Source organism: Melanotaenia boesemani, chromosome 9 (assembly GCF_017639745.1).
Source record: "Melanotaenia boesemani isolate fMelBoe1 chromosome 9, fMelBoe1.pri, whole genome shotgun sequence".
Taxonomy (NCBI): Eukaryota; Metazoa; Chordata; class Actinopteri; order Atheriniformes; family Melanotaeniidae; genus Melanotaenia; species Melanotaenia boesemani.
Window position 1 is genome coordinate 18,371,837 of NC_055690.1, and position 25,801 is coordinate 18,397,637.

General features: G+C 38.0%; 2 protein-coding genes across 2 annotated transcripts; both read left to right on the top strand.

Annotated features, from left to right (window-relative positions):
* Positions 1 to 1,597: 1,597 nt before the first annotated feature.
* On the top strand, positions 1,598 to 14,064 carry igsf10 (immunoglobulin superfamily, member 10). Its single transcript, XM_041994047.1, has 9 exons — positions 1,598 to 1,803; positions 3,515 to 3,644; positions 4,031 to 4,421; positions 4,941 to 5,702; positions 5,944 to 7,698; positions 7,803 to 9,431; positions 9,837 to 10,740; positions 11,209 to 11,575; positions 11,657 to 14,064. Exons 1-9 carry the CDS (start codon positions 1,598 to 1,600, stop codon positions 13,205 to 13,207), a joined length of 7,695 nt encoding a protein of 2,564 aa, XP_041849981.1. The 3' UTR covers positions 13,208 to 14,064.
* Positions 14,065 to 22,935: 8,871 nt separating this feature from the next.
* Positions 22,936 to 25,441, top strand: p2ry12 (purinergic receptor P2Y12). The gene is made up of 3 exons (XM_041993992.1): positions 22,936 to 23,060; positions 23,395 to 23,654; positions 24,003 to 25,441. The coding sequence occupies exons 2-3, from the start codon at positions 23,403 to 23,405 to the stop codon at positions 24,813 to 24,815; spliced, it is 1,065 nt and encodes a 354-aa protein (XP_041849926.1). The 5' UTR covers positions 22,936 to 23,060; positions 23,395 to 23,402; the 3' UTR covers positions 24,816 to 25,441.
* Positions 25,442 to 25,801: the final 360 nt, after the last annotated feature.

Genomic DNA, 25,801 nt, shown 5'->3' on the forward strand with positions numbered 1-25,801 from the left:
TTACAAAGAGAAAATTATTTAAGGTCCATCTGATAAAGCTAATTCTTCACTGAATCTGTGCTTTCGTGCAAAACAGCTTTATCAAGCAAGTCGAATTTTATTGTCCTGGCTGTTGGGCTGGGCAGATCGGTCCAAAAAGCGTTAGCATCGATACCAAAGAGAGTATAAGTATCATTCAATACCAGCATGATGAGATCGATATTTTTCTTGCAGAGGGTTTTGGGGGCAAAAAGCCAAAGAATGTGAAGGAGAGCCAACCAATAATAGGTTTTGTTAATTTGATTAGTTAATTTTATATTGTTTACAAACAAAAGGTTTATTCAGGTTGTTAATAAAAAATGTTTAATTTGACAAAAATCTTTGTACTGTTTTATTATGATCATAATCGTGATCAATAATAAAGGCAAAATCATTATTGCGAATTTTCAAGTAAAAAGTATTGGTATTGGGGTATTTGGCCTGGATTTACTTAGTATTGGACTTATACCAAAAGTTGCAGTATCACCCAGCTCTACTTGGCAGGAATTAATAATTCCACTTTATTCCTCAGTCATTCAAATTTAGTAACAATTTTGTGTTTGTCTTGGCTCTTAACACTCTATCAGATAAGTTGTATTTCATGTAAGCTGCCTCTCTTTGAATACTTTGTAATTGGAGTTGCTTCAGGATTGCATTCAAACAGATTGCAAGGGGCGGAGGAGAAGTGTGCACTCAGCTGCAGGCACTCACACAGATATGACTCTGGACTTCAGACACAGTGCACTCATCTAAGAGAACAAACTGGAGAACTACTGCAAGTGACTGTGGACTAAAAGCTACTTCACCAGGATTTTTGCATTCCTGCATGTGCAGCAAGCCTATTTTCTGGAGCTGTTAAAGTGTGGTGAGGACAACTATACATAATGCAAATTTTTCTGAATTAAAATGTTTCTGCAGAGTTTTGCATGAGTATACTTTTCAAACTCCTTGTCATAAATTTTGCATGTTATTTTTCACTTTTAATTTTCCTCATATCTGCATGAGTGCTCCTAAAAGATATTGATAATTAATACTTATTATTCTCAATTAGAGAACTGCAAAGTGGAATGCAACTGAATTATACAAATCTCTGGCATTTGTGCATTACTCTTTCCTTTTCATGGAGCTTTACCCTTCTACAACACTACATCTCAAAAGGAAGCAGCTCAGGGAAGAGCAATTTTACAAACTTGCACAGAAAACATTTACATGCTTTTCCATGAAACCTCACTGTTCATAGATGTACAAAACAAGCTGTCAATTTGTTAGTAAGTAGAGTGACAGAAAAGAGTTACCTTTTGAGAATCTTTTAAAGCACATAGCAGGATTCCTCATTTTTTATAAATTTAAAACATAAAACAAACAGAAGTAGTTATGGTGTATCATAGAAGACGATCTGTTGTATTTAGTACTTTACATACTATTTTACAAAGAAAAGTGCATTTTCATTGAGTGTGACAACTAACTACACCTCAAGTTCAGTGTCTCAACTTGCCACCCCTCTCTCTTCAGGTTGGTTTCATTAATGGCTCAGGTCAGAGTGTAGCATCTCCTCACTGAAGCCCCATCTCTGTGTACAATGAGTGTGTGTGCCTGCAGCGCTTCATACCTGCGGAGGTGGCTGCTGAGAGCTCTGTTTATTCTGGCTGCCCTGCAGCCACTGAGTGCTGCTGACTGTCCCAAATCATGTGTTTGTCATGCTCCCGCTGAAGTGCATTGCACCTTTAGATACCTGACCGCAATACCTGACTACTTCCCACCAGCTGTGGAAAGAATTAACCTCGGGTAAGTGTTCCCGTATTTAGCAGATTGAACAGCTGCATACTCTGGGGGAAGAATAATTATACTGATTTATTTCAACCACAGACAACCAGCAGCCATAACATTACCACCACAAAGGAGCTACTGTTAACTACTATAAGGTGTATATGGTCTTAACTAAAATAGAAATTTAGGTTGATTAAATATTTGTTCAGTGTTTTGATAACTAACTTAAATTTGAGCTTTCAACAGACAAGCTAATTCAAGCTAATATGCAATATAAATTGCACATTGTTAGCATCACAGCATAACTGTCAGATATATTTTAAGGTTTTATATTTTAAGGTTTTAAGTTACAATGAATCAGTAGATATAGGCAAATATCACAATTTCACCAAAGTATAACTCAGTTTTTTGCCATATGTCTAAAAAAAATGCTAGCGATAGCTCAAGTTTATGGCCATCTTAAGCTAACCCAGACAAAACACTTATCGCATTACATTTCTTATTTACTTAACTAAGAATTAAAAGTTTCTCAAAATAGATACAACAGACCTAGCTCTTGGTTGGATTCTCAATTCCAATTATTATGATTTTATTCCCTTGCTAGAACTCCTTCATGACCTTTTGAGAAGATAATTTAGTCTCTTCCTTGCAAGTACAAAGGAGCATGTTGAGCATGAAGCTCATTTAGTATGACCCCTTATGGGGCTGTTGTTGAAAATTTTATTAAATTACCTTATCTTGATTTGTCTCATACTGTGCAGAAGATTGTATTTCTTTAAAATTACTTTTAATTGATTTCAAAATCTTGTGACAATTTCATAAAAAATAAAACTGAGAATAAGACTGAGCCAGAAAAACAATATTTTAACAACAAAGTCTTTAAAAAACAATTGACTAAACTTGGCCTGTTTTACCCAAGTGGAATTAGCTAATATGGCTGTATAATAATTCCCTCAAGAATTAGTTCTGAAAGAGAGAAAAAAAAAGTTATGGTATCCTGGGGTCAGGCAAGCTTCACTACTGTTACAGCTGTGCTTTTTCAGTTATAACAAGTCTATACTTGAACAAAAAAAAAGCATTTCTTCTTCTGAAATAAATTTCAAGCCAGTTTTAGTGATACCACACCCCCAGGGCTATGTGTCTTGTACAGTCCTGTTTACTGTTACCTGTTAGAAAGGTAAAACTCAGATCTTTACACAAACAATTGATCTCAGAACCTGAAGCTTCTTACATAGAACATTGTACTTTTTGCACCACATTTTTGTTGAAAATTAAAAATGAATAAAGAGAATAGTGGTTAAAATAACAAGCACAAAAGAAATAAACAACAAGGTGTTTGCACTAACATTAGATTATTAACACCAGATGAATGCACAGTATATGCAATATCAGATTGTTTTAAGAGTTAGGGTTAGGATTTTTACATAATTAGCAACTTTGACTTCACAGGTTTTTTAACTTATTTGCCTCATCAGATCTCTTTTCCTGACTGTCTGTGGCAAAAGTGTAAAAATTTAGGTTACTTCATTAATCATTTACAAAGATCATCAATCCTCAACCTAAGCAGAGGCCTTTTTTAAAGATTACTTTATAACCCCTTTGTGTATGTTCATGACCTTTTAATTAAAGTATTTCAGTTTTTTTAACATTTGCATATTTTCTAATGTTGGAGTTTCAGTCAAGCTGATTATCAGTGAAAAAGCTGAAGTCTTTTTCATCTCTGCATCAGGTACAACAGTATATCTGTCTTGAGAGAAAATGATCTTTCAAACTTTGAGAGGTTGGAGCTTTTGATGCTACATAGCAACGCTATACACAGTATTGAAGACAGAGCCTTCCAGGACCTCAAGTCTTTACAGGTAAAATATGTCAGCATCAGTCTTTTATGACCAGAATACTGACATTTACTGTAGTGAAATTACTAAAACTAAATCTGCATCACAAAATATAGTGCCAAAGAATCAAGTTACTTTAGCTTCTCTCAGTCATGCTACTAACAGATTTTATTTACCATAAACTTCAGAAGGAAACGTTTTCTTTAGTGTTAGTGTTTTCCAGTTAAAGTGATTGGTTTCCACATTTATTTATTTTAAGTAAACAATGATCTCAGTATTATTGGCACTTTTTCAGAATAGATAAACAGTTTGAAGACATCTTGAATGAATGGTATTTCTAAAAATATGCACTTTTGTGTACTGACATCTTAGTCATATTTCATCATTGTTTTGACAAACTATTCCCGCAGGTCCTGAAGATGTCACACAATAAAATAAGGGAAATCAACAAAAAGACGTTTAAAGGCCTGGGCAGTCTGCTGAGACTCCACATAGACCACAACCACATCGAATTTATCAGCCCAGAGGCTTTTTATGGCCTGACCAACTTGCAGCTGGTTAATCTGGAGGGCAACCACCTTCAGCAGATCCATCCAGACACATTCATCACCCTGAGACACAGCCAGGTTTTTAAATTATCCTCTGTAAGAACCATCCACTTGTCAGACAACTTCCTGACCGCTCTGCCTGCAGATATTTTCACTGGATGCAGTCAGTTAGAAAATGTCTTTCTCCACGGAAACCCTTGGATGTGTGATTGCCGCATGGAGTGGTTCTCCATGTGGATACAGAGGAACACAGGTGAGTAGTGAATCTTTAGTTTATGGCATTTTCAAAGTATTTGGAAACATGTTACATTATATCATGTTAGAAAGCTATGAGCACCTCCTTTTTGTGAACTTGCATTATATAGTTGAATGTATCACATTAGAAAGGATTTGCTCAGAATTTTTGGAGTCATGTGTTTTTCTCCTTAAAACTGGAATTCAGTTTTACCCTAGGTAGAAAAAACATCCAGTGAAAACATATAAATCTTTTCAGAAACAACACTAAAGTCAGTGATCATTTATTTTCATCACAAAGGCTACAGAAAACTTTAAAGATACAGTGGAACAAAGGTTTATGCGTACTTTGTGTCATGATTTACTTAGTGCAAAAAGTTAGCTCAAATATTACAATTTTACATGGTGAAGACAGTCTTTTCTGGTTCATGTTTTACTGTGTAGTTTAGATTTTTCTGGCCTATGATGTTAAAACTCTAAAAGTTCTTCTAATCCATGCCACCAACTAAACAGTGAACTACTTGCTAATTATTTCCAGGTGTACTGAAATGCAAGCGAGACAGGAGATATCCAAGAGGCCAGCTGTGTCCTGTTTGTGAAAATCCCACCTCTCACCACAACAGCCCTCTAGCCCTGCTCCACAGTGATGCCTTAACATGTATGAAACCCTGGATCAAACCCCATCTTAAGCAGAAAAACATTAGCTTGGAGGAGGGGGACTTCACTCCAGTTTCTCCAAAGGACTTCATTGCCCCGCTAGGCTCCTTACAAATGAATCTGACTGATGAGTTTCATAATGATGCAAGTCTGTCCTGCACTGTCCATAGGCCCAGTGCTTTTGAGAACCTGAGTCAAACCTTAGAGGAAGAGGAAGGAAACAATGTCACTGCACTTGTCACTGGCATAACTACATTTTTGGTGTGTAACATTGACTATGAGCACATCCAACAGCTGTGGCGGACTCTGGCCACCTACAGTAACTCTCCTATGAAGCTAGAGAGAGGTTTGATGCTGGCCAGAGTACCAGAAATGGTGTACAGATACAATCAGATAAAGGATGGAGAGGAAGAAATTACCACAAACATTGAGGCTGAAATTAAAGCATCTCCTGCATGGTTAATGCAGGGAGAAGTGAGCCTCCAGCTTGACCGTACTACTACCACCTATTCTACTCTGCACATTAAGTACCAGTCTGTGGTCAACCTGCGTGTGGAAAGCACACCATCTAAAAGGGACCGCTATTCCTGGACCATGATCAAGCGAGATAATCAAACCAAGACAGAGCACACTGTAATTACAGGTGGGAATCATAGGTTCATTCTGGTAAACTAGCAGATCAATGATGTGACCTTCCCTACAGTCTACATTTATCTATAATTAAATGCATATTTTAGACATTTTTTTAATAAACTGAGCATTGCAATTTTCAAAATAGTGAAACTCGTAATAAAAAACTTAGAACCCCAAAAATTAACAATATTGAATGTGTTAGTGCATGACAAGCATAATTATTCTAATAAAATATTTACTTTTTAACATAGGTGGTGTGGCACAGTTGAGCTGTCAAATCCAGGGTGCACCACAACCTCTTATGGAGTGGATTTTACCAGATGGAAGTAAGGTTAGAGCTCCTTACTCCAGTGAGGACAGGAGGATCATTATTACTGCTGAAGGAAAGCTAACACTTCGTGGTGCAGATACCTCTGACACTGGTTTGTACTGGTGCATTGCCACAAACTACCTGGATGCAGATATCCTCACATTTCGCGTGACAGTTCTTTCTCCTGATGTGGAAGAAGCTGAGGTCAACGGTCTACAACTCTCAAAGTCACTTGGTGAAAATCTGGTATTCGACTGCAGCTTCTCTGGGAGTCCTAAGGCCTCGGTTTCTTGGGTTCTTCCTGACCACTCAGTCCTGGACAAGTCCCAGGGAAACAGAAAGGTGTACAACAATGGAACACTTTTGATTCAGGGTCTCACAGAGAGGGATCGAGGATTTTATAGGTGTTTAGTTGCTAATCATATGGGAGTTGATCTGCTTGTGTATCAGGTGACACTCAGTGAAGAAAGGCATAAGGATGTGACAGCGTTGGACAACAAGGGGTCATGGATGGTGACTGAGAAGTCTAGCTTGGCAGAAAACCCAGTCAATCTCAGAAAGAGCCCTTCCTCCAGTCTCTCTGAAAGAACTAGTCAGGAATCCAGGACTATCACCTCAGATCGGCCTTACCCTAAACCCAGATTACATGACAGAGGAAGTTCAGGAAGTAGACTGGGACAAAAAAGGAGGGGGGTAGCTCGCAACAGACATATTTGGAGCAGTAGGGTTTTTGATAAAGCTTCCAGGAAAGTAGACCCACAGAAATTTGCTGAATTTATGAAAAAAGCTAATAATGGACCAAGATTAAAAGATGGTACAAGGAATAAGGGGGTGACACAAGACAACTCGCATACTGATTTTTCTGGTGATGATGACATTGGCTCTGGTGGGGATCATTATGAAGACCATCTTACTGTTATCCCAAGGATATATCACTCAACCACAGAAGCAACAGTAACCACACAGAAAGGTGAAAGTAATATTTTAAAAACAGGGGTAAAGCAAATTTCTGACATAGAAAATGCATTCAGCCATAATGACCATTTGAATAAAAGAAAAGAAAACATAAGCCCACCATCAATAGATATGCAGTCTGATTCTACACCAGTGAATTCCAAGTTCACACACCTGCCAAATTCTGTTGAGACAACAGATTTGTATACCGTGGAAAGAACCACCAGTGCACCTCTAAACATACAATCAGTCACTGCACAATTTACTATGACGAACACTGAACAAGAAACTCAGCTCAAATTTTCTGGAGAATCCCCTGCAGAAACAGAAACATTTGCAGATGCAGCACTTTCCTTTACTACAGACCCTAATGTTACTCCGATGAGAGATAGACTGGGCCCAGTGGAACTATTCATCCACACAGACCCTGAAAGTCAGACCACATTCACAGCAATCGGCACTACAGAGAAACAGCAGGACGAGATCACCTTCCACACTACACAGACAATAAAATCCCCTATCCTGTCTGCAGCATCCACAATCATTTCCCAGCAGCAGATCCATATCATTCCACGCAAGAACGTCAGAGGAAAAGGTGGTCGGAGGATCCTTAATGGTCGTCGAAGAGTAATTAAACCCAACAGGATCACTGACATTCAGTCCTTCATAAATAGACTCAAACAGCCCACTTTAAAGAAGGAAGGAAACACCTCTGTGTCGTATCGAACTGAACTGACCACAGGTAGGAGAATTTGTCTTGATGATTCATTTTGCACCACATGTTCATCGTATGACCAGTCATTGATTTTTTTCTATAAATCTGTGCATGTTCTCATCTTTTCTCAGGCTGTGACTGTGATGAAGACAAGAAGAAGACAGTGAAGACTAATGTGCATCTCATTACACCTACAGCATCCTCCAGTGCATTTCCAAGCAAAACTGAGAGACCTGCTAAGACACAAAAAACTGCAGCTTCTACCACAAATCATGTTACTTCCAATGCCCCCCTCAGCCACACTGAGTCCGGATCAGAGGTTTCTACTGACTACATAACATCTGCTGACATCCTTGAAAATGGTTCTACAGTAAGTCCATTTTTGACCCCATATAAATTACCGTCAATAACCACCACAACCACTACTACAACTGCCTCTAAGGTTATTCGTGGAAGAATCCCATGGAACAGGCTGTTTGGAGGCAGAGAAAGGGAAAAGATACTGGGCAGGTTAAGGAGGCCACCCACCCCACCAAAACACTCAACTACAGCTCAAACTACAACAATGACCCCAAGCACAGCCACTGTTATTGTGCCCACTACTACCTCCGTTTCACTGCCTGAATCTGAGCCTCTATCCACCCAATCATCTGAACAGAGCAAAGAGAGTTCATTAGATGATGACAATGGAGGTTTATCTTCCGCTGATTTTGAGTTTACAACAATGGGACCAAGCTTTCAATATAGAACTACTGCAAGTTTATCTCATTACTCCAGGTTTTCCACAACTGCTGAAACACCTGTAGAATTACAGACTTTGCCATCTCCACCTACTGTCAAGCCACATTCAGCAGAAAATAATGATAAAGCATTGTTTTCTGGCTCTGGGGGACTACCTGATAATTTGCTTGTAGTCAGACATAGACCAGGTGGGACAAGGGGAAGACAGGGGCGAAGAAAAAGACCCTTTGGAGGCAGGAGACCACTCAGGAAACCTGGAATTACTAAAGCAGCTCCTACTACTAAATCTGTGGTTTCACCTACCGAGGTAACAACTGTGGAACCTACAGTGGAGGCAAGCACACAAACTCAAAAGGTCATTTTCCTTTACAATCTCTTCCACACACAATCTAGAAAAGAAGATAAAATCACACTTGAGGCTTCCATTGACCAAACATCTGCAGAAATTGACTTGAATAATGGATTTGATTGGACATCTAGTAGTTTATCTACCTACACAACCACCAAGTCTCCTATCATCGTATCTACAACTTACAAACCTTCTACTCCACTGGTGCCAGCTACCACAATGCAACCTTATACAATGGCTCAGACAGGAGTCCACATCAACAACAAACCAACAATACAGATAAAGAATGAAGACACTTATCGCAACCCACCAACTCGGAGAATCAAACCTACAATGCAAAGCTATGGTGTCAGAGGCCATGCCAATAAAGGCCTTACCTTTGAGACAATTACCATCTTTACTGCTGAGCAAGGACACAATACCCCTTCTCCACTCAACAAGAAAATGCACATCTCTGCAATAAATAATCATGACACTGGCAATCAAGCTACCACTGCTAATACTCCTCGGCAGGCACTCACTACAAAGGCCATGATAAGAAAGCCGAGGATAGTTGGTGGAAATGCAGCTAGCTTTACAGTTTTGTCAAACTCAGATGCTTTCCTCCCATGTGAGGCTGTTGGAAACCCACAACCAGTAATAACTTGGAAACGTTTGTCCTCAGGCACAGGTACTCTCATCTCATTTTTTGTTATTGTTACTAAATAAAACAATTTAAAACTCTTCCAAATGAACAATCAAAATATTCAGTCATGTAAAAGTAGCATTATTGTGTTGTTGCATGTGCAACTTTTAATATTACCTGATAATGCTATGTAAAGCTAATGTCAGATAGCTTAAATATCACAAAAAGCATGTAACATTGTTACTATTAATGTAATATTTCCAAATAGTGAAAAAATGCATTGGATTGCATATTTGGAAAAGAAAGGACAATAGAGATGGTTAATTAATAGCAGCAGTGTTATAATCAATTGTTCTTACTTAGTTTAAGTAATTTGTATAGTTTTTTGTACATTGTTGAACTGAATATTTTTGTTTTCTTTGTTTGTTTTTTTATCTTTATGTCCCTTAGAAAAGACAATGACCATTAAGGGAAGAATGGGCAAGTTTGAGGTCTTAAGCAATGGAACCTTGTCTGTCCAGAATGCTAACATGAAGGACCAAGGCCAGTACCTTTGTCTTGCTGAGAATGACCATGGATCGGATAAACTTCTTATCACCCTCTCTGTGGTAGCCTACCCCTCACGTATCCTGGAGCCAAAAATGCGAGAGATGAAATCTCATACAGGAAATACTGCAGAGCTGAAGTGTAAAGCCGAAGGCCGGCCTATACCCATGATTTCCTGGATCTTAGCTAATAGGACACAAGTCAGGGGTCAAAACACAGAGAAAGGAAGGGTATCAGTATCTTCTGAAGGGACTCTGATTATTAAGCATGTGTCTGTGTATGATAGAGGTTATTATAAATGTATCGCCAGTAACCCGGCTGGAGCTGATACCGCTACCGTCCGACTACAAGTGGTAGCAGCCCCACCAGGCATTGTGGAAGAGAAACGTCAGCAACTGAAAGCAGGTCTGATGCAAAGCTTGTGGCTACCTTGCACTGGCCATGGTACCCCTCAGCCAACTATTCACTGGGTCCTCCATGATGGATTTGTAGTTCGATCTAACAGACATACCAGCGACAACAGGATATCAGTGTATGAGAATGGAACACTTCTCATGAAAGATGTGACTCCAGCAGACAGTGGAAAATATGAATGTATTGCTACCAGCTCTACTGGTTCAGAGCGAAGGGTGGTGACTCTGACAGTAGAAACACAAGCATCTGCACCTCAGATAGTGGAGACATCCGAACACATCACAGAGTTGTCTTTTGGGGATCAGTTGAGGCTGAATTGTTCAGCAACAGGAGATCCTAAGCCAAGAATCATCTGGAAGCTACCTTCAACAGCTGTTGTTGACTATTGGCACAGGTAAAAAAAAAATACCTATCACTGATATGTTTAAAAAAGGCTTCTATAGCATGTACAAATCATTCAAAGTTAAAATAAACATTGTGAGCATAATCTCACAAAAATAAATCTTAATGTTTGCTTTTTGAATGAAAAGTCAAAAATTTGTTTTGATTTGATTGTAGTGGTTAGATATTTTGATTTCATCTTCACATCTTTGTGAAGATTTTTAGTTTTATGTATGGTACCTTCTGAGTTGTCTTCCTTAATTACTACCAAAGACACAGGGAATAATTTTGAGAATAAAATGCTGAGCTCCAACATTCTTAATGCATGATTAAATTCAGTCTAATTGAAATTTATATTAAACATAGGCAATTAGATTATTATTTGCATCTTATATATATATATATATATATATATATATATATATATATATATATATAAATCTGTAAATCTTGGGGTTTTTGTTGTCATCTATTTTCACAGGACGGGCAGCAGAATTCGTGTTCTGGACAATGGTACTCTTGTTGTTAACACAGTAAGTGATAAAGATGCTGGGGACTACATATGTGTGGCCCGAAGCACAGTTGGTGATGATCTTCAACTGATGAGGGTCAGCATATCAATGAAGCCAGCCAAAATAGAGCCTAAACTCTATGGGAAGAAACAAGTACTTTATGGTAATGACTTGAAAGTAGACTGTAAAGCCTCAGGAGCACCAAAGCCAGAGATCTCTTGGGGTCTACCAGATGGTACAGTGGTCAACAGTGCTCTGCAGTCTGATGCAAGCCATAGAGGAGGACGAGCACGACGCTATACCCTGTTTGAGAATGGAACACTTTATGTAAACCAGGTAAACCATTAAATTAAACATAAACTTGAACAAAAGACACTAAAATATTTTGAAGTGTAAAATCATGTCATGTTTGTTCAGGTTGGGATATCAGAAGAAGGAGATTACACCTGCTATGCTGAGAATCAGGTGGGAAAAGATGAGATGCATGTACACATCACTGTGGTGACAGCTGCACCCAGGATATATCCACCTAGCCAGACCTATGCCAGGGTGAAGCCAGGAGGGAATATTCGCTTTGACTGTGAAGCATTTGGGGAGCCTAAACCCAAGATCCTTTGGCTGCTTCCCACCAATGATGTAATAGCAGCATCAAATGGACGCTACTTAATGCATGTAAATGGTTCCCTGGATATCAGGGATGTGGCACTAATTGATGCAGGGGAATATGTTTGTATAGCTCGCAACCCTGGAGGAGAAAACAGAAAAGTTTATAAGTTGGACATAGATGGGAATCCACCAGTGATCAATGGATACCGTCAGAATAGGACTATAATCAAAGATGTAGCTCCAAAACACGGCAGGAAACTTATAAACTGCAAGGCTGAAGGTGATCCTGCTCCAACTATCACTTGGATTATGCCTGATAACATATTTCTAAAAGCACCATACTTCGGTAGCCGGATTAATGTCCATCATAATGGGACGCTAGAAATTCGTAATGTGCGACCTACAGATACGGCAGAGTTCATTTGTTTGGCAAGAAATGATGGGGGTGAAGCAGCATTGGTAGTACAGCTGGAGGTTACCAGTATGCTCCGAAGGCCAATCTTCAAGAATCCTTTCAATGAACGCATTGTGTCTTGGATTGGGAAAACAACAGTTTTGAATTGTTCTGCTGATGGACACCCAATCCCAGAGATTATTTGGACTTTGCCTAATGGAACATTGTTAAATAGTGGATCCAGCCATGGCTCACACCACCAACTAGGCGATGATGGGACTTTAGTCATCTACAACGCTCAGAAAAAGCATTCTGGGAAGTACCGATGTGGTGCCAAGAATTTCTTGGGTTACATTGAAAAGCTAATTATTCTGAACATTGGGCAGAAACCTTACATCTTGACAAGACCTAAGGGTATGATACGCAGCATGTCTGGGGAACCTCTGTTCCTTCACTGTCTATCAGATGGAAGTCCCAGACCAAGAATCTACTGGACCATTCCAGGTGGCCACACTCTTACCCGACCTCAAGTACTTGGGCGTTATCAACTGCTAGGGAATGGTACTCTAATTGTTCAGGACACTACTCTGCATGATCGAGGAAACTACATCTGCAGGGCTCGTAACGATGCTGGAGAGGCGATGCTCACCGTCCCCGTTAGTATCATCGCTTATCCTCCACGGATCACTGCAGGGACACCTTCTAATGTGAGGGCAGTAATTGGGAAACCTATCCAGCTCAACTGTGCTGCCTCTGGGATCCCAAAGCCAGAGATCACCTGGGAACTTCCTGATCATTCAGTTCTGTCAGCGGCCGAGCAGGGACGGCCTTTAGGTAGTGAGATGCTTCACCCTCAGGGCACACTTATCATCCAGAAGCCCACAGTATCAGACACTGGTCCATACAAGTGCTTAGCAAAGAACCACCTTGGCACAGACTCAAAGGTCACATATGTTCTTGTAGTTTAAAAGAGGACAAAATATCTGGATTTTCAACATTAACAGACATATTGTTACTATACTTTGTGTGTATGATATCTGACACATGGATTTATGAGAATTATGGCTCCTGCAGAAAAAAGCAAACAAAGAAGAAAAGGAAGAAAAGATGTTTTAAAGGGAAATATGTTTTTTTTACCTGAAAAACTCAGCCTGAAACTACCAAATTGTTATTGTAATGGAAATTGAGCATATGGTAATTCACATTGTAGGTGGTTCTCAGTGGGATTGGGAGCAAAAGGGCCAACAGTAAGTGCTGAGCCTAAAGGGGTTTCTCTGACCAGACATTGAGCAAAGTTTAGTATCACGGGCACAGATACTGTTACGAGACAGAAAGGGACAGGAAATGTGTAACAGATTAAAAGAAAGGGAAAAAAGGCTCCCAAAAGATTTTCAACTCCATTTAGACATTCTCCAGGTGCTGTTGCTATCATGAAACATTTCTTTGTCACTTAAGGGCAAATTGAAAAGACAACATGCAGAGTATGTTGTGAAGTATGTTTTAAAGGCAGTGAATTTTACAGCTTTGTTCAAGAAATATATGAGGCGTGTCTTACACTGGAGACATTTCTGCATGGACAGTATACTTTGATACCAGAATCAGATTTCTTTATTGTAGTTTTTGTATTTTTATGTCAATTTAAAGCAGATTTCTTTGTCTATTTTCAGAATCAAAATTACTCATAGATACACTATCAGTCTGTTGTGTTGTACACAAAGTTTTACAGTAATGTTATACATTATGCTACTCTATAATAATACATTATATTTATGTATATATTTGTAATATCTAATTTTTCAAAGAATGGAAGAAAAGATTAAATGAAAAAGTAAATATGGCTCATCTCTTATTACTTTTTAGTGGTATGATGACAATTTAAATCTCACAACTCTGAAAATTTATATATTTTACTAGTGGACTAATAAAATGTCGTACTGAAGATCATTAGAATTATTCAGCTGTACCTCACCTCAGGAGAAAGTTGTGAGTCTGGCTAATGTTGTGATCTACCAGTTAGAGTTTGAACTTTCCAGCTGTGAAAATAGCCCTTCACCCAACATTTCAGTGTGCAGGACCCACAGGGAAGGCTTTGATTTTTGTTGGTGATGGTGTGCTGATTTTACTACCCTCTTGCAAATTGATCTGAATGAGGAAGGAGAGGTTAAAGACAGAAGAGGGGAAAAGTTACACTTTTATGAGACAAAACTTTAATTTAGAAAAACTTATGTTATTGTTAAATAAATCAGTATATGATGAAAGACACCTCATGCAAGACCAGATTTGACTGAGATGGCTCTCTATAAAATAATATTTTCTTATTTGACCACATCTTTTTGGTGACCCAGCTGATTTGCATTCTTTATTTGTTCAGAGGAATTAATTATACATACACACACACACACACACACACACACACACACACACACACAGACATATATATATATATATATATATATATATATATATATATATATATATATATATATATTCAAATATTATCTTAAGCTATTTAACCTGTGCCTTAAGAAAAACAACTGGAAGCAATTTCACAGTAAATTACACCAGTTGTGGGTAATGCTGCACCTTCCTTTGCACAAGACCTAATAAATAATCCTGTCACTTTTCCCCTTCTGTGAAAAAGGCAAGAAAACATAAACTTTTTGTCTTGTTTAACTCTAGTGATGAGACTGAGAAAATCATAGTGTTAGAAAATACTCCTGATCTTTATTTAGCAGAATATTTACTAAAGTCTCTCCCTGGTGTCAGAGCATAAACACAGTCAACAAACAGGACTCAATTAATTTGCCTGACAGCTGCTTTTTAATAGAGACTCAAGAGAAGTCAGTGGTTGTTTTTCAGATTTGTGTTCTAGTAAATCAGTTTTTTAGATCATAGGAAAATTTTTCCAAAGTCTAGACCCATTCCAGAGCATTGTGATATGACCCAAGCAAATATGGGGAAAGAGGGAATTGCCTTCTATAAACTTTGGAATGCTGGCTACTTGCTTCATGATTTGAGAGAAAAGTGCTTTCATATGTGAGGTGAGCAATAATCAAAAGCAAATCAAAGTAGTTACATAGCAGCACATATTCTTTGTATGCTTTACAATGTTAGACAGTTTCTCATGTTCTCTATGTGCCCACTGTGGATGGTGTTAAATTTATTTATTAAGTTCTGGTTTTGTAGTTCATGTTTGGGGAGTGATAGAGTTTACTTTACAATGACTTATGAGAATTCTAAGCATGTGATTATCCCATTTGCTACTTTACTTTTGTATGTTTAAAAGACCAGAGTTGGAGAGCTTGTCACCATTTAAGAAGCGAAAGAAACAGTTTGTTTATTACTACAGTTTTATCAGAAACAAACTGCTTTTGACCCAGTTTCTGGTCACAAGTTGCTGAAGCAAAACATGTCGGCACGAACTTCTACCATGTAAAAAGATAAATAAACATAATCTGCTTTTTTACTTCATGAGGTAGGTTGAAGCACAGCCGCTCCTTGGTCTCTTTGAAGATGATGGAAAAATACTACAAATCAGCAAGGACTTATCCAGGAAAATATATGACCAGGAGTCAATCTTCTGCACTTTGTACAAAGGTGCTTTACATGCTGCCTGCAGACTGGGTCTTTTATTATTATTGTTATTATTTTACCATTGAAATACATCTGTATTTATTATCTGGTTTAAGTTACCAATCTGCAACTATCATAGAAGCATAAATCAGCATATTTTAGTTTATTCTATGCTGTGACACATTTAATGTGTTTTTAGGTTTCTTTTTAGATGTTCTTTTTAGATTTTTTTAAGATTTAGCAGCATGTTACTTCATTCTCTTCTGTAGCATTATTTTCAGGCAAAACAGTGACTCATCTTCCATCTAGATGTTTTGTGCTTAATCTACTTATCCATCATGCCTTACACCCATTTTGCTGTATACAGCTTTGACTTATCTGGTCTGGAAAGATTAGCTATTAGCCAAAATCTCCCATCTTAGTTTGCATTTTCTTAAGAAATGCCACAAGGAGATGTATAAGTTTAGTTCCTCAGCCAGCATTTAGATAATCATTATAGAAACATAACTACAGGAAACATGAGGCCCATTTATAGGGCTCAAGGCTCAAAAGTGATGATCCATTATTTACAATACAAAGGCAAGCTTAAATGTGTGCTTACACGTGTACTTTTTCTGTTTAGACATCCAAAAGAATCTTTTCATTATAAGAATATTTCCCTTATAATGATCTTTTTCATTCTGAATATAATGTCATGTAAACTCATGAAGAATATTTTGAATGAAAGCTGATAGTTAAAGGCAAGAAAATGAGCTTGGTAAGGAAAAGAGCTAAGGAAAAGAAAAGTTTACAGAGGGCATAGACAAGGGAAACCAGAGTAGAGTGAGACATACTTTTGGTCTGTGGTATGAATTCCATACTTAAACTAGAATGCTAGCAGCTTGAACATGGAAACTGAGCTCTCAGGAGAGGACTGCTGGGAGCTGACCAACCACGATTTCAGACAGTGCTTCTCTGTTAGCACTAAAATCTTTTTTTTTTTCTGAAGCCTCAGACATGTAAACTCCTCAGTGGAATTAAGTGAATCTTTTGCTTCTTTTTATGCTGAAATTAAATATGTGAGAAGATGTTTTTTAATGTTAGAAATGGGCCTTTCCATCACACAGACTTTATCATATGAAAGATCAGTATTTCTGACAGTGCCTGTGATCTTGTTGGAATTTCACACCAGCATTACAGAATCTACACCTCCACCTACCAACCACAAGTTACATCAATCCATCTTTGCACCTCTCTTCAAGGTCGGATGTGTCGGTCTGTGATGGAGGTTCCAGGTTCCTTGATCTCTTACTTTTAACCTCAAATAATATTTAACATCTCAGCATGGCCAGTTAAAGTAAATGTTTACAACAATAGCTGATATGCAGTAAAACAGTAAAACAAGGTAGGGACTTACTTGCCATGTCTTTCTCTTTTTTTTCTTTTTTGTTATAAGTCTATAGTGTAAGGACAGGAGCCTCAAAGGATCAGAGTTAAGGTGTATGAGCCAGGCACTAGGAAGAATGTACAATCATAAATCAAATAACATTTGTCATAGTTTGGCCAAAGGTTTCAGAAAGTATATATGGTGAGCATTAACTGCAAGAGGGTCCTAATAAATAAAGCAAGTGTCAGCCTTACATGGTTTACAAAGTTTATGTGTATCACAAGGATTGGTATTCACATTGAAATAAGAACATATTCCTCAGTCTTTGCCCTGAGGCCAGTGGAAGTTTCTCAGCAGGGATTCTCTCATCTGATTGGGTGCAGATGTGGGTTTTAGTCCCAAGAGAATATTCTTGTGGACTGCTGCTGCTGTATAAGCAACCATTTTTTTTCTTCAGTCACACAAACACCAAACCTAAAGCATCAAAGTACTTCTAAATTATTGAATCTCAAAGGGCATAAAGACTTTAAACAAGCCAGCTTCACACAATTAGGCTGCACTGAGTGGCATCACTATTTCACCGCACAGCCTTATGTTTCTGTCTGACAGCTTTATCTGTTCCAAGTAGTTATAAAGTGGGGTCTTGATGTAATGGGACCTAAGGGAAACTGCTAATGAGTAAGTGGGAAATAAATAAGTTCATATTTTAGTTTTAATGACCTTGCAGTTATTGAGTTAGCTTCAGTAGTAGTTTAGATGTGGAATCCCCAGTCTTCAAACAACTCAATTCCTCCTGTTTCACTGTTTTCACATACTCTATTGATATCTAACCAGCTTTTTTAAAGAATAATAATAAAAAAAAAATGTGGAATGGCCTTATAAGGGTACCTTTGGTCGTCTACTAATGATGACATCATTCAGATGTTTCGAGAGAACAGATCATTTTGCACATGTATGAACTGATGGATGGACATTTTGGGAGCTTAATTCTTCTCTTTCTTTTTCTTTTCAACTTCGTTGTGACAAATGTGTTGTGTCGTGCTGTTTTATTTATGTATGGTAAAACAGTAGCCGTCCAACTGGGCTTTATATGGTTGATGAATGTCTTTTATTAAAGAACGCGCACTGTGGAATCTCCAGTATCAGTGTAGCTGTGAGTTTGTCAACCTCATGGTTGCTTTATTAGGCCTACTGAGCTAACTTCTGTTTTCACACGACACGTATCACCGTTACAGTATGTTGGTGGATTGCATTCCTTTAGTCAGACCGGTCTAAAGCCAGTGAGTGTAATTTAGATGCAACCTGGAGGAGCTGACACACACAGCTGAGGAAACACTGAACACCTATAAATAAAAACAAGACAGCAGTCTAAGTCTTTGCTTTGGACAGTTTTATACAAATGCCTTCTCCAGTTACATGCCACTTAAACAAATCCTTTATAGATAAAGTCTCACTAAAGATTAAAAACTACTCAGACTTTGTTGGTCAGTATCTAAACTTGCAATGATATCATAAAAAGTTATACATCGTTAGATTATGACATGTTCCATGACTGTGTTATCCTGACAGGCAACCAACAGGTGGCATCAACAGACTAATCCTGAAACTTTGCTCTCTAATTGTAAATAGCAGGCTGACAAAACACACAACTACTAAGATTTAAATATGGAAATCTTGGAATATGGAAAACGTCATCCAGTATCCAAAAAACCCACACAATAAAACACAAATGGTGTCATTGGGCTGAGCATATAAACAGAGTGGGAGGTTTGATTTTAAACCATTTTACATGACATCATTTAGATCCCTTGGTGTGGCTTTAGATAGCGTGGTGAGATCACAACAGAAACACACTAGCAATGACTGAGTTCAGCAGCTGCCACTGAAGTCACGTTTGGATCATAAACATTACTCTACACATTTCCTAAAGCATTTTACAACACTGTTTATTCTGTGTCTAGAGCACAAACAGTCATACCCTGCCTGCACACATATGGTACATCTGACTTACCTGTTATTTACGTCCCTCTAGGCCTTAATGTATCTTTAGGGTTTAAGTCTGAGACTTTAACCTGTTTGCATGTATCTAACACCTTCGCTTTTTATGGGTGTGACCTTCTTGCAAGTATTTTCCCCACCATTGTGGTTAAAGCTGAAACTGACACTTTCTGACCTGTTCCTTTGCCTGCTTGCTGCTCACAGTGTGCACAGAAGTCTCTGCTAAGCACACAGAGTCATCCTGTCAAATATGCCTGGTATCCCAGACCAGCCAGTCGCTCAAAGAGAGCTGTTGTCCCTCTCTTTTCTAATTCTCATGGCAAGGCTCGTCATCCTGATCTCGCAAGCAGCCAGTCAAAGGAACTGGACAAACATAAACACCGATGAGAGTTCAAAATGGCATGCCTCTGTTGACAGGTGGCAGGAGTAAAAACAAAAGAAAGGAAAAGAAGAAAAAAATAATCTCATTGGTTAGAATAGTCCATTATGAAGATGTGTGTTGTGGTATATGTGAATTACTACTTAGGCTTAAGGTGATGCTGCTGCAGATATTTTTGCTCGACCTCAGTTGAGTTTCTATTGTCTTGAAAAGTTGAAAATGGAAATGTCAACAGATTTAATAAATGAATGAGTGGAAAAACCAGGAACTTTACTTTACTTCAGGCCAAAGCCAGTGTTTATGGAAACGTTTGAAGATTGTAAACAGTCTTCACATTTAAACATCTAGAGGATGTGTAAAGGTGATGCTGACTGTGTTTCCATGCTCACGTCAGGATCAGAAAACAGTAATCAAGAAAAAAAGAAAGAATGTAACTAAATACCTTCACTAGAAACATAGAATAAGGCCAGAAAGTTTCTGGAAACTTCTTCACTGCTGAGCTCTGTGTTTTCTCCAGGAAGTTACAGTTTATGTAACTAAATTTAGGTTTATAGCTCTGTGAAAAGAAGTGCATCATTCACACTTTTATGTGTATTAATACCCAGAGAAAGTTGTATCAAGTTTATTTCCTTTTTTTTTTTTCTTCACTGCTTTTCTTAGCAAAGGAACTCTTTGTGTTTTAAATCCTGACGTGTGAGACAAGATGATTAAAAGTATTTGTACAGTGTAAACTAAATCATGAAAACTTTGTTTGCTCTTTGCAGGTGGTAAAAAAAAGTGGTAGGAAAGAGACGCCCTTTCAGTAAAGTTTTGATTTCAAACTTGAAATGACGCTTTACACACAAACTGAGCATGACAGCCAGTGTGGTATAATCATTAATAAAAAAAAGCTAAAAAGACTAGCTCACAGTATTTTTAGTTACAACAATCTTCCCCTTTCTTATGAGCAGCTTTTGGATTTGTCAGCATTAATAAACATATGGGAGGCAGACCTGCTGGAACCCACAATGAGCAGCACACCAGCAGGAGCTAAAGAAACCTTACACTGTCAAAACATTCATGACCTACACATTTCAACTGAGTGGAGAAACAAATTTGAAATCCTGCCAAAGGAAATGTACATACATAAACATATATAGATAGACAGTCACACACAAACCACAAGCATGGGCCACCATCAATGCTTTTTCTCCTTCTATGTGTTAAGAAGTTTTATTTGTGTGTATTTTACTTGTCAAGATGACACTGTGATCAGCCGCTGGCTGTTTTCAAGGGTCATAGGTCACAGTTTAGCCTCACCCGAGTCTCTTTAGATTGTTGTCACAGCTCCTAGTAGGCTGAGGTTTTTCTGTCACCCTTCCCTCAATTTCATAGTTGCTTCAACCACATATGATTATTTTTGCTCAAAGCAGGGTTGCTGAAAGTAATGCCCCACAGAGAACAGTTTTTTCTCCATCCACAGGTTTAAAAAAGGGATTATCTTAACTCTGCAGGCAAAACAGCAGCTGTGTTTTGTAGGCTTGTGCTCTGGCAACTGGCAGAAAATGAAAGACGTACGTGGTGACTTAAAGGCCAAGGAGTGACATGGAAGGTGAAGAGGCTCAGAGGGGTTTAAATGGAAATTCAGTCAGTTCTTGTGTGTTAAGTGCTTTTTATTTCCTCTCATGATTTCTCTCTTCCTGTCTGTCAGCGTGGGCTGACACAAATTATGATGTGTGTAGTTCTAAAGCAAGTTTGCATGTGTCTGCATGCTTGTTTGCAACTGTGCATTCAAATTCAGTTTGATTATGCATCTCTGTGAATGATGCATGCAAATTTTGAAAAACAAATGCAAGAGGGTGGAATACAGGTATATCTGCCACCTTTCAAACTTTATTATTGAAGAAAAAGCGTGCATAAAGCACATAGTCCAATGGGCTTTAATCTAAAAAGTGGCTGATCTTTTGACCAGCCAATGTGAGAACTTTGTTAAAACACCAGAAATTTAGCCAAGAATAGAAGCATGGTGTTAAAGTGAAATGTAGCATGTCAAGCTGCTGATCTCAAGCAGATGTGCAGAGATCACAGCTGTGGGAAGCATGACTGGATGTAAACATGGAGGGTTGTGAATTTGGCCTCAGCTAGTTGTTTGAATATAATGAAACTGAACTTAAATGTAAAACCACAAGACCATAAAGTGTGCAAACACAGACATTTAGATAAGCTTTAACTTGGGAACTGAATACTGCTGATTATACCAATCTTGCCCCAGACGCAGGAAGTTGCAGCATTTTCATGCAGACCGGTGGCACTCAAATGAATGCAGGGAAGAAGGCCATCAGAGTCACGCGATGAGAAGAAGAAGAAGAAGCAGAGCTCAACATGTTCAGGAATAGGATACAAGTCTGTAACTTGATGCACTTTGCACAAATTGGTGTCATCACTGAGTGCATTCATTTCTATGGATGTATTGTTCATGTTGCTTTAGTAATGACCTTTGTAATCAAATGGTTTATGATGCATTTTACCATAATTACATGTTACCTCAAAATCTGTTGTGTACTGTGTAAATATGTGTTCAGTGTAGTTCTGAAATGGTGGAAAAAAATATGATAAATGTAGCACTTTGCAGGCACGTGTGCTCAAAGGCAGGAACAGAAGCCTGACCTGGGGGGCAAGGGTCACCCTTAAAATCTGACTGGCTTGGATTTAAATGTAAATGTCTATTTTACATAATAGAATATGATTCACTGACAACCGATTTTAAAGCAGAAATGATCTGTGAGGACAGTGGTTAGGCAGACCTAAAAGGCTGCAGCTCAGTAACCTTGTAGAGGAAGGAGCTGAAAATGAAAACAAAAAGAAGGGTGTGTTTAATGACTCATGTTATAACAGCTCATATTTGTCCAGTCTAACCACGATCTCTGTTCCTTCCTGTTGGTGAATATTTATATTTAGTGAAAAAACTTTACAACACCTTTATCAAGAGTTGAAATTGTAAGACAAACATATAATAATGAGGGTTATAAGTGTAGCACATTTCTGTAAAATTTAATAATGTATAATATGTTATGGTACTACATAATAAGGGAAATGAAAGGTACTACAAAGTAGTTCTACTAAGTAGAAATTACACAATATTTGTTACCATAAATGGAAAAAGTGAAAGGAGGAAATACATATTTGTAGCACAGAGTGCAACGTGTAACAGCAGCTTCTAGGCCAATGATTTAAACATAGTATGTAACAGATGCCTTGATTATGCCTTCTTTAAATTGATTTTACTCTTTATGACATGTCTGTTGTTTTTTTTAACTCAGTGTTAGTCTGATTAAATAGAAGCAGAAATGTCCTCTTCACCCTATCCTGACAACAGGAAAGAGAAAGGAGAAATGAGAAAGTCTTCCTGCGACAACCCACACAAACTCCTGACACTGAAAACCGCTGAAATTGAACAGCTAGCTTGTGTCACATTTGGGCTGATGGAGAATTAAACAGCAGTAACACTCACTACCAAAACTGTCAGGTAAGCTACAGCATGTTAAATTGTTTTAATCACAATAACATGCTTTGTCATACTGTAGTTAGTTAAGACGTGTAAATGAGAGTACTGTGATAAAAAAAAAAGCTGTACTGTTGTGTGTCGTTCAGCTTTTTTATGATGTGAAACTTCAAGGTAAGTCAAGAGATTAAAGAGATTACTAAAAAGTTTAGGAAGAATCTGACATTTTGACCATATTTTATCAACAGCTTGTGCATGCTGTGTGAGAGTAATTTACTTTTTCTATAATTATTTAGATTTTTTTTATTTTTTCAATTGTGACTGAAAAAAATGTTTTTATATATTTTTTTAAACTTAGATGCAGAAATGGAGAGGAACACAACGTTTTCCTTGTTCCCTGGCAATCACAGCCACACCAACAGCACCTGCTCCCGTGACAACGTTTTGAAGACGGTGGTGTTTCCTGTTCTGTACTCCTGTCTTTTCTTGGTGGGGATGTCACTCAATAGTGTGGCAGTGTGGGTTTTTTTTCGCATCCCTTCACGGTCTCATTTCATCATTTACCTGAAGAATATTGTCGTTGCAGATGTCATCATGACCCTCACATTTCCTTTCAAGGTTTGCTTTACTTAGTTCATGTCAATGTTTTTGTTTATGTGTTGTAGCAAGCTAAGGATTCTTTTTTTCTTAGTTTTTAAAATATTTTTTAGGAAATTACTGTGAGCCATTTAAAGTCACTTTAAAAAGGTCCACAAGCTTATAATACCAAGTTTCCTATTTTCTAATATGTAATTAAAATATCAACAAGATGTTTGCAATTAGGAATGATCCATCAAGCTGTTAATGTCATCAGAAATTGTCCAGGCAGAAAAGGTTTTCTTGTATAGAACGTCATAAATATTACATAAATGGTGAAATGTGTGTTTAACTGCAAAAGTTAGAAGTGTGAATGTTGTGTCTCTGCAGGTGCTGTCAGACTCCAACATGGCGTCCACTAATCTACGAATATTTGTTTGTCGAGTTTCCTCTGTCCTGTTTTACCTCACCATGTATATCAGTATCCTCTTCTTCGGCCTAATCAGTATTGATCGCTGCAGAAAGACCCTTCGGCCCTTTAGGGGCACAAATTGTGCCCGGCTGGCCCGCAGGAAACTCCTTTCAGGAGCCATCTGGACCTTTCTGCTGATTCTCAGTCTCCCCAATGTGATCCTTACAAGTAAAAGCCCAACTTCTCCATATTTCAAGTGCAGCGACCTGAAAACAGAGGCTGGCCTTTACTGGCATGAGGTGGTAAATCATGTCTGTCAAGTCATTTTCTGGGGAAACTTGGTGACTGTGATAATATGCTATACTCTCATCACTAAAGAGCTTTACAGATCCTACTCCCGCACTAACTCCCACATCTCTGAAGGGGCTATATCCCGAACAACAAGTGAGGGAACAACTCGGAAGCCCCAACAAGGCAAAAGTAAAATGAATGCAAATGTGTTCCTGGTTCTAGCTGTGTTCTTTGTGTGTTTTGTGCCATTTCACTTTGCCAGAGTGCCATACACGATGAGCCAGACCCGAGGGGTTCTCTTTGATTGTAAACTCAAGCTTTTCTTCTTCCAGCTAAAGGAAAGCACACTTTTTCTCTCATCCTTAAATTCTGTTCTTGACCCTCTCATCTACTTCTTCCTCTGCAAGTCATTCAGGACCACTTTGTTCAAGACCCTGAAGCTACCGCCTGGTACCTGCAACTGGTTAACAGGGAGAGGGTCAGATACAGATACAGGCTGAGACTCATCTGCATGTACATAAAATGACAGAACAAAAGCAATATTTTTTCATTGTATAGAAAGTCAGTTTGGTTTGGTGTGGTTTTATTTATTTTTTTTAACATATTTCACAGCATTGTGCAGTGCTATGTTGTTATTAATCAGATGAAATTCAGATTTCTGCAGTCTATCCTTGAGAAAGCAAGAAAATCCACAAAATGAAGCGTATGTAATCAAATGGTTATTTCACCAAGCATTTAAAAATTGGTGAATAATTTCTAAGCTGTGTTTTACTTTATTAATGTTTCTCTTTCTGTTCCCTATTCCAGTTAATAATGCCATTAAATTTCTTGTTAAATATCATCATACGAACTAGAGATTAAACTAACTTCACAAGCTAAGAGAATTTAGCATTTTAATGGTTTTTAAAGAGTATGATCAAAAACAATGTTTAATACTAATCTGTATAATAAACCTCATTTGTTATAACACTGTCATCTCCATATGTTTCGTGCCTTTATTAGCACTGATTGAGATTTAATGGCTGTAATTAACATTGTTCTTGCTGAATTGTACAAGCTTTATCTTTGTATAACTCATATATATAACATGCTGCATGACGTGCTGAGGGCTCTACATTACAGGGGATTTCCAAGTGTGTGTGCTGCTTTGTGTTACAAATTGTACATAGCAAAAAGATCTGAGTCTTTCAGTTTAAAAAAAAAGATAAACCTGAAATGAATGAAGTACATATCTAAAGACAGATATATTGACTTTTAGCATGATCTAAAACATAATATATATATCTATATATATATATATAGCATGAGTATCTAAAGGTTATCATAGCACGTATCATTTGAATTTGCCCCCCTGTTGGTAGATTTGCATGTTGCGGGTTCAAGAGGCTGACAAGCATCAAAATTATTATGTTAAGGCATCATTCTCCCAGGGTGGATGACAATCCTGAGTGGTGAGTGTCTGAAAATAACTTATTACAACTTTCAG

Coding starts and splice junctions, on each gene's coding strand:
- igsf10 (XM_041994047.1), top strand. CDS start 1,598: ATGAGTGTGTGTGCCTGCAGCGCTTCATACCTGCGGAGGTGGCTGCTG. Junction 7,699..7,802: donor TCGAACTGAACTGACCACAG/GTAGGAGAATTT, acceptor ATCTTTTCTCAG/GCTGTGACTGTGATGAAGAC. Junction 9,432..9,836: donor ACGTTTGTCCTCAGGCACAG/GTACTCTCATCT, acceptor TATGTCCCTTAG/AAAAGACAATGACCATTAAG.
- p2ry12 (XM_041993992.1), top strand. CDS start 23,403: ATGGAGAGGAACACAACGTTTTCCTTGTTCCCTGGCAATCACAGCCAC. Junction 23,655..24,002: donor CCCTCACATTTCCTTTCAAG/GTTTGCTTTACT, acceptor GTGTCTCTGCAG/GTGCTGTCAGACTCCAACAT.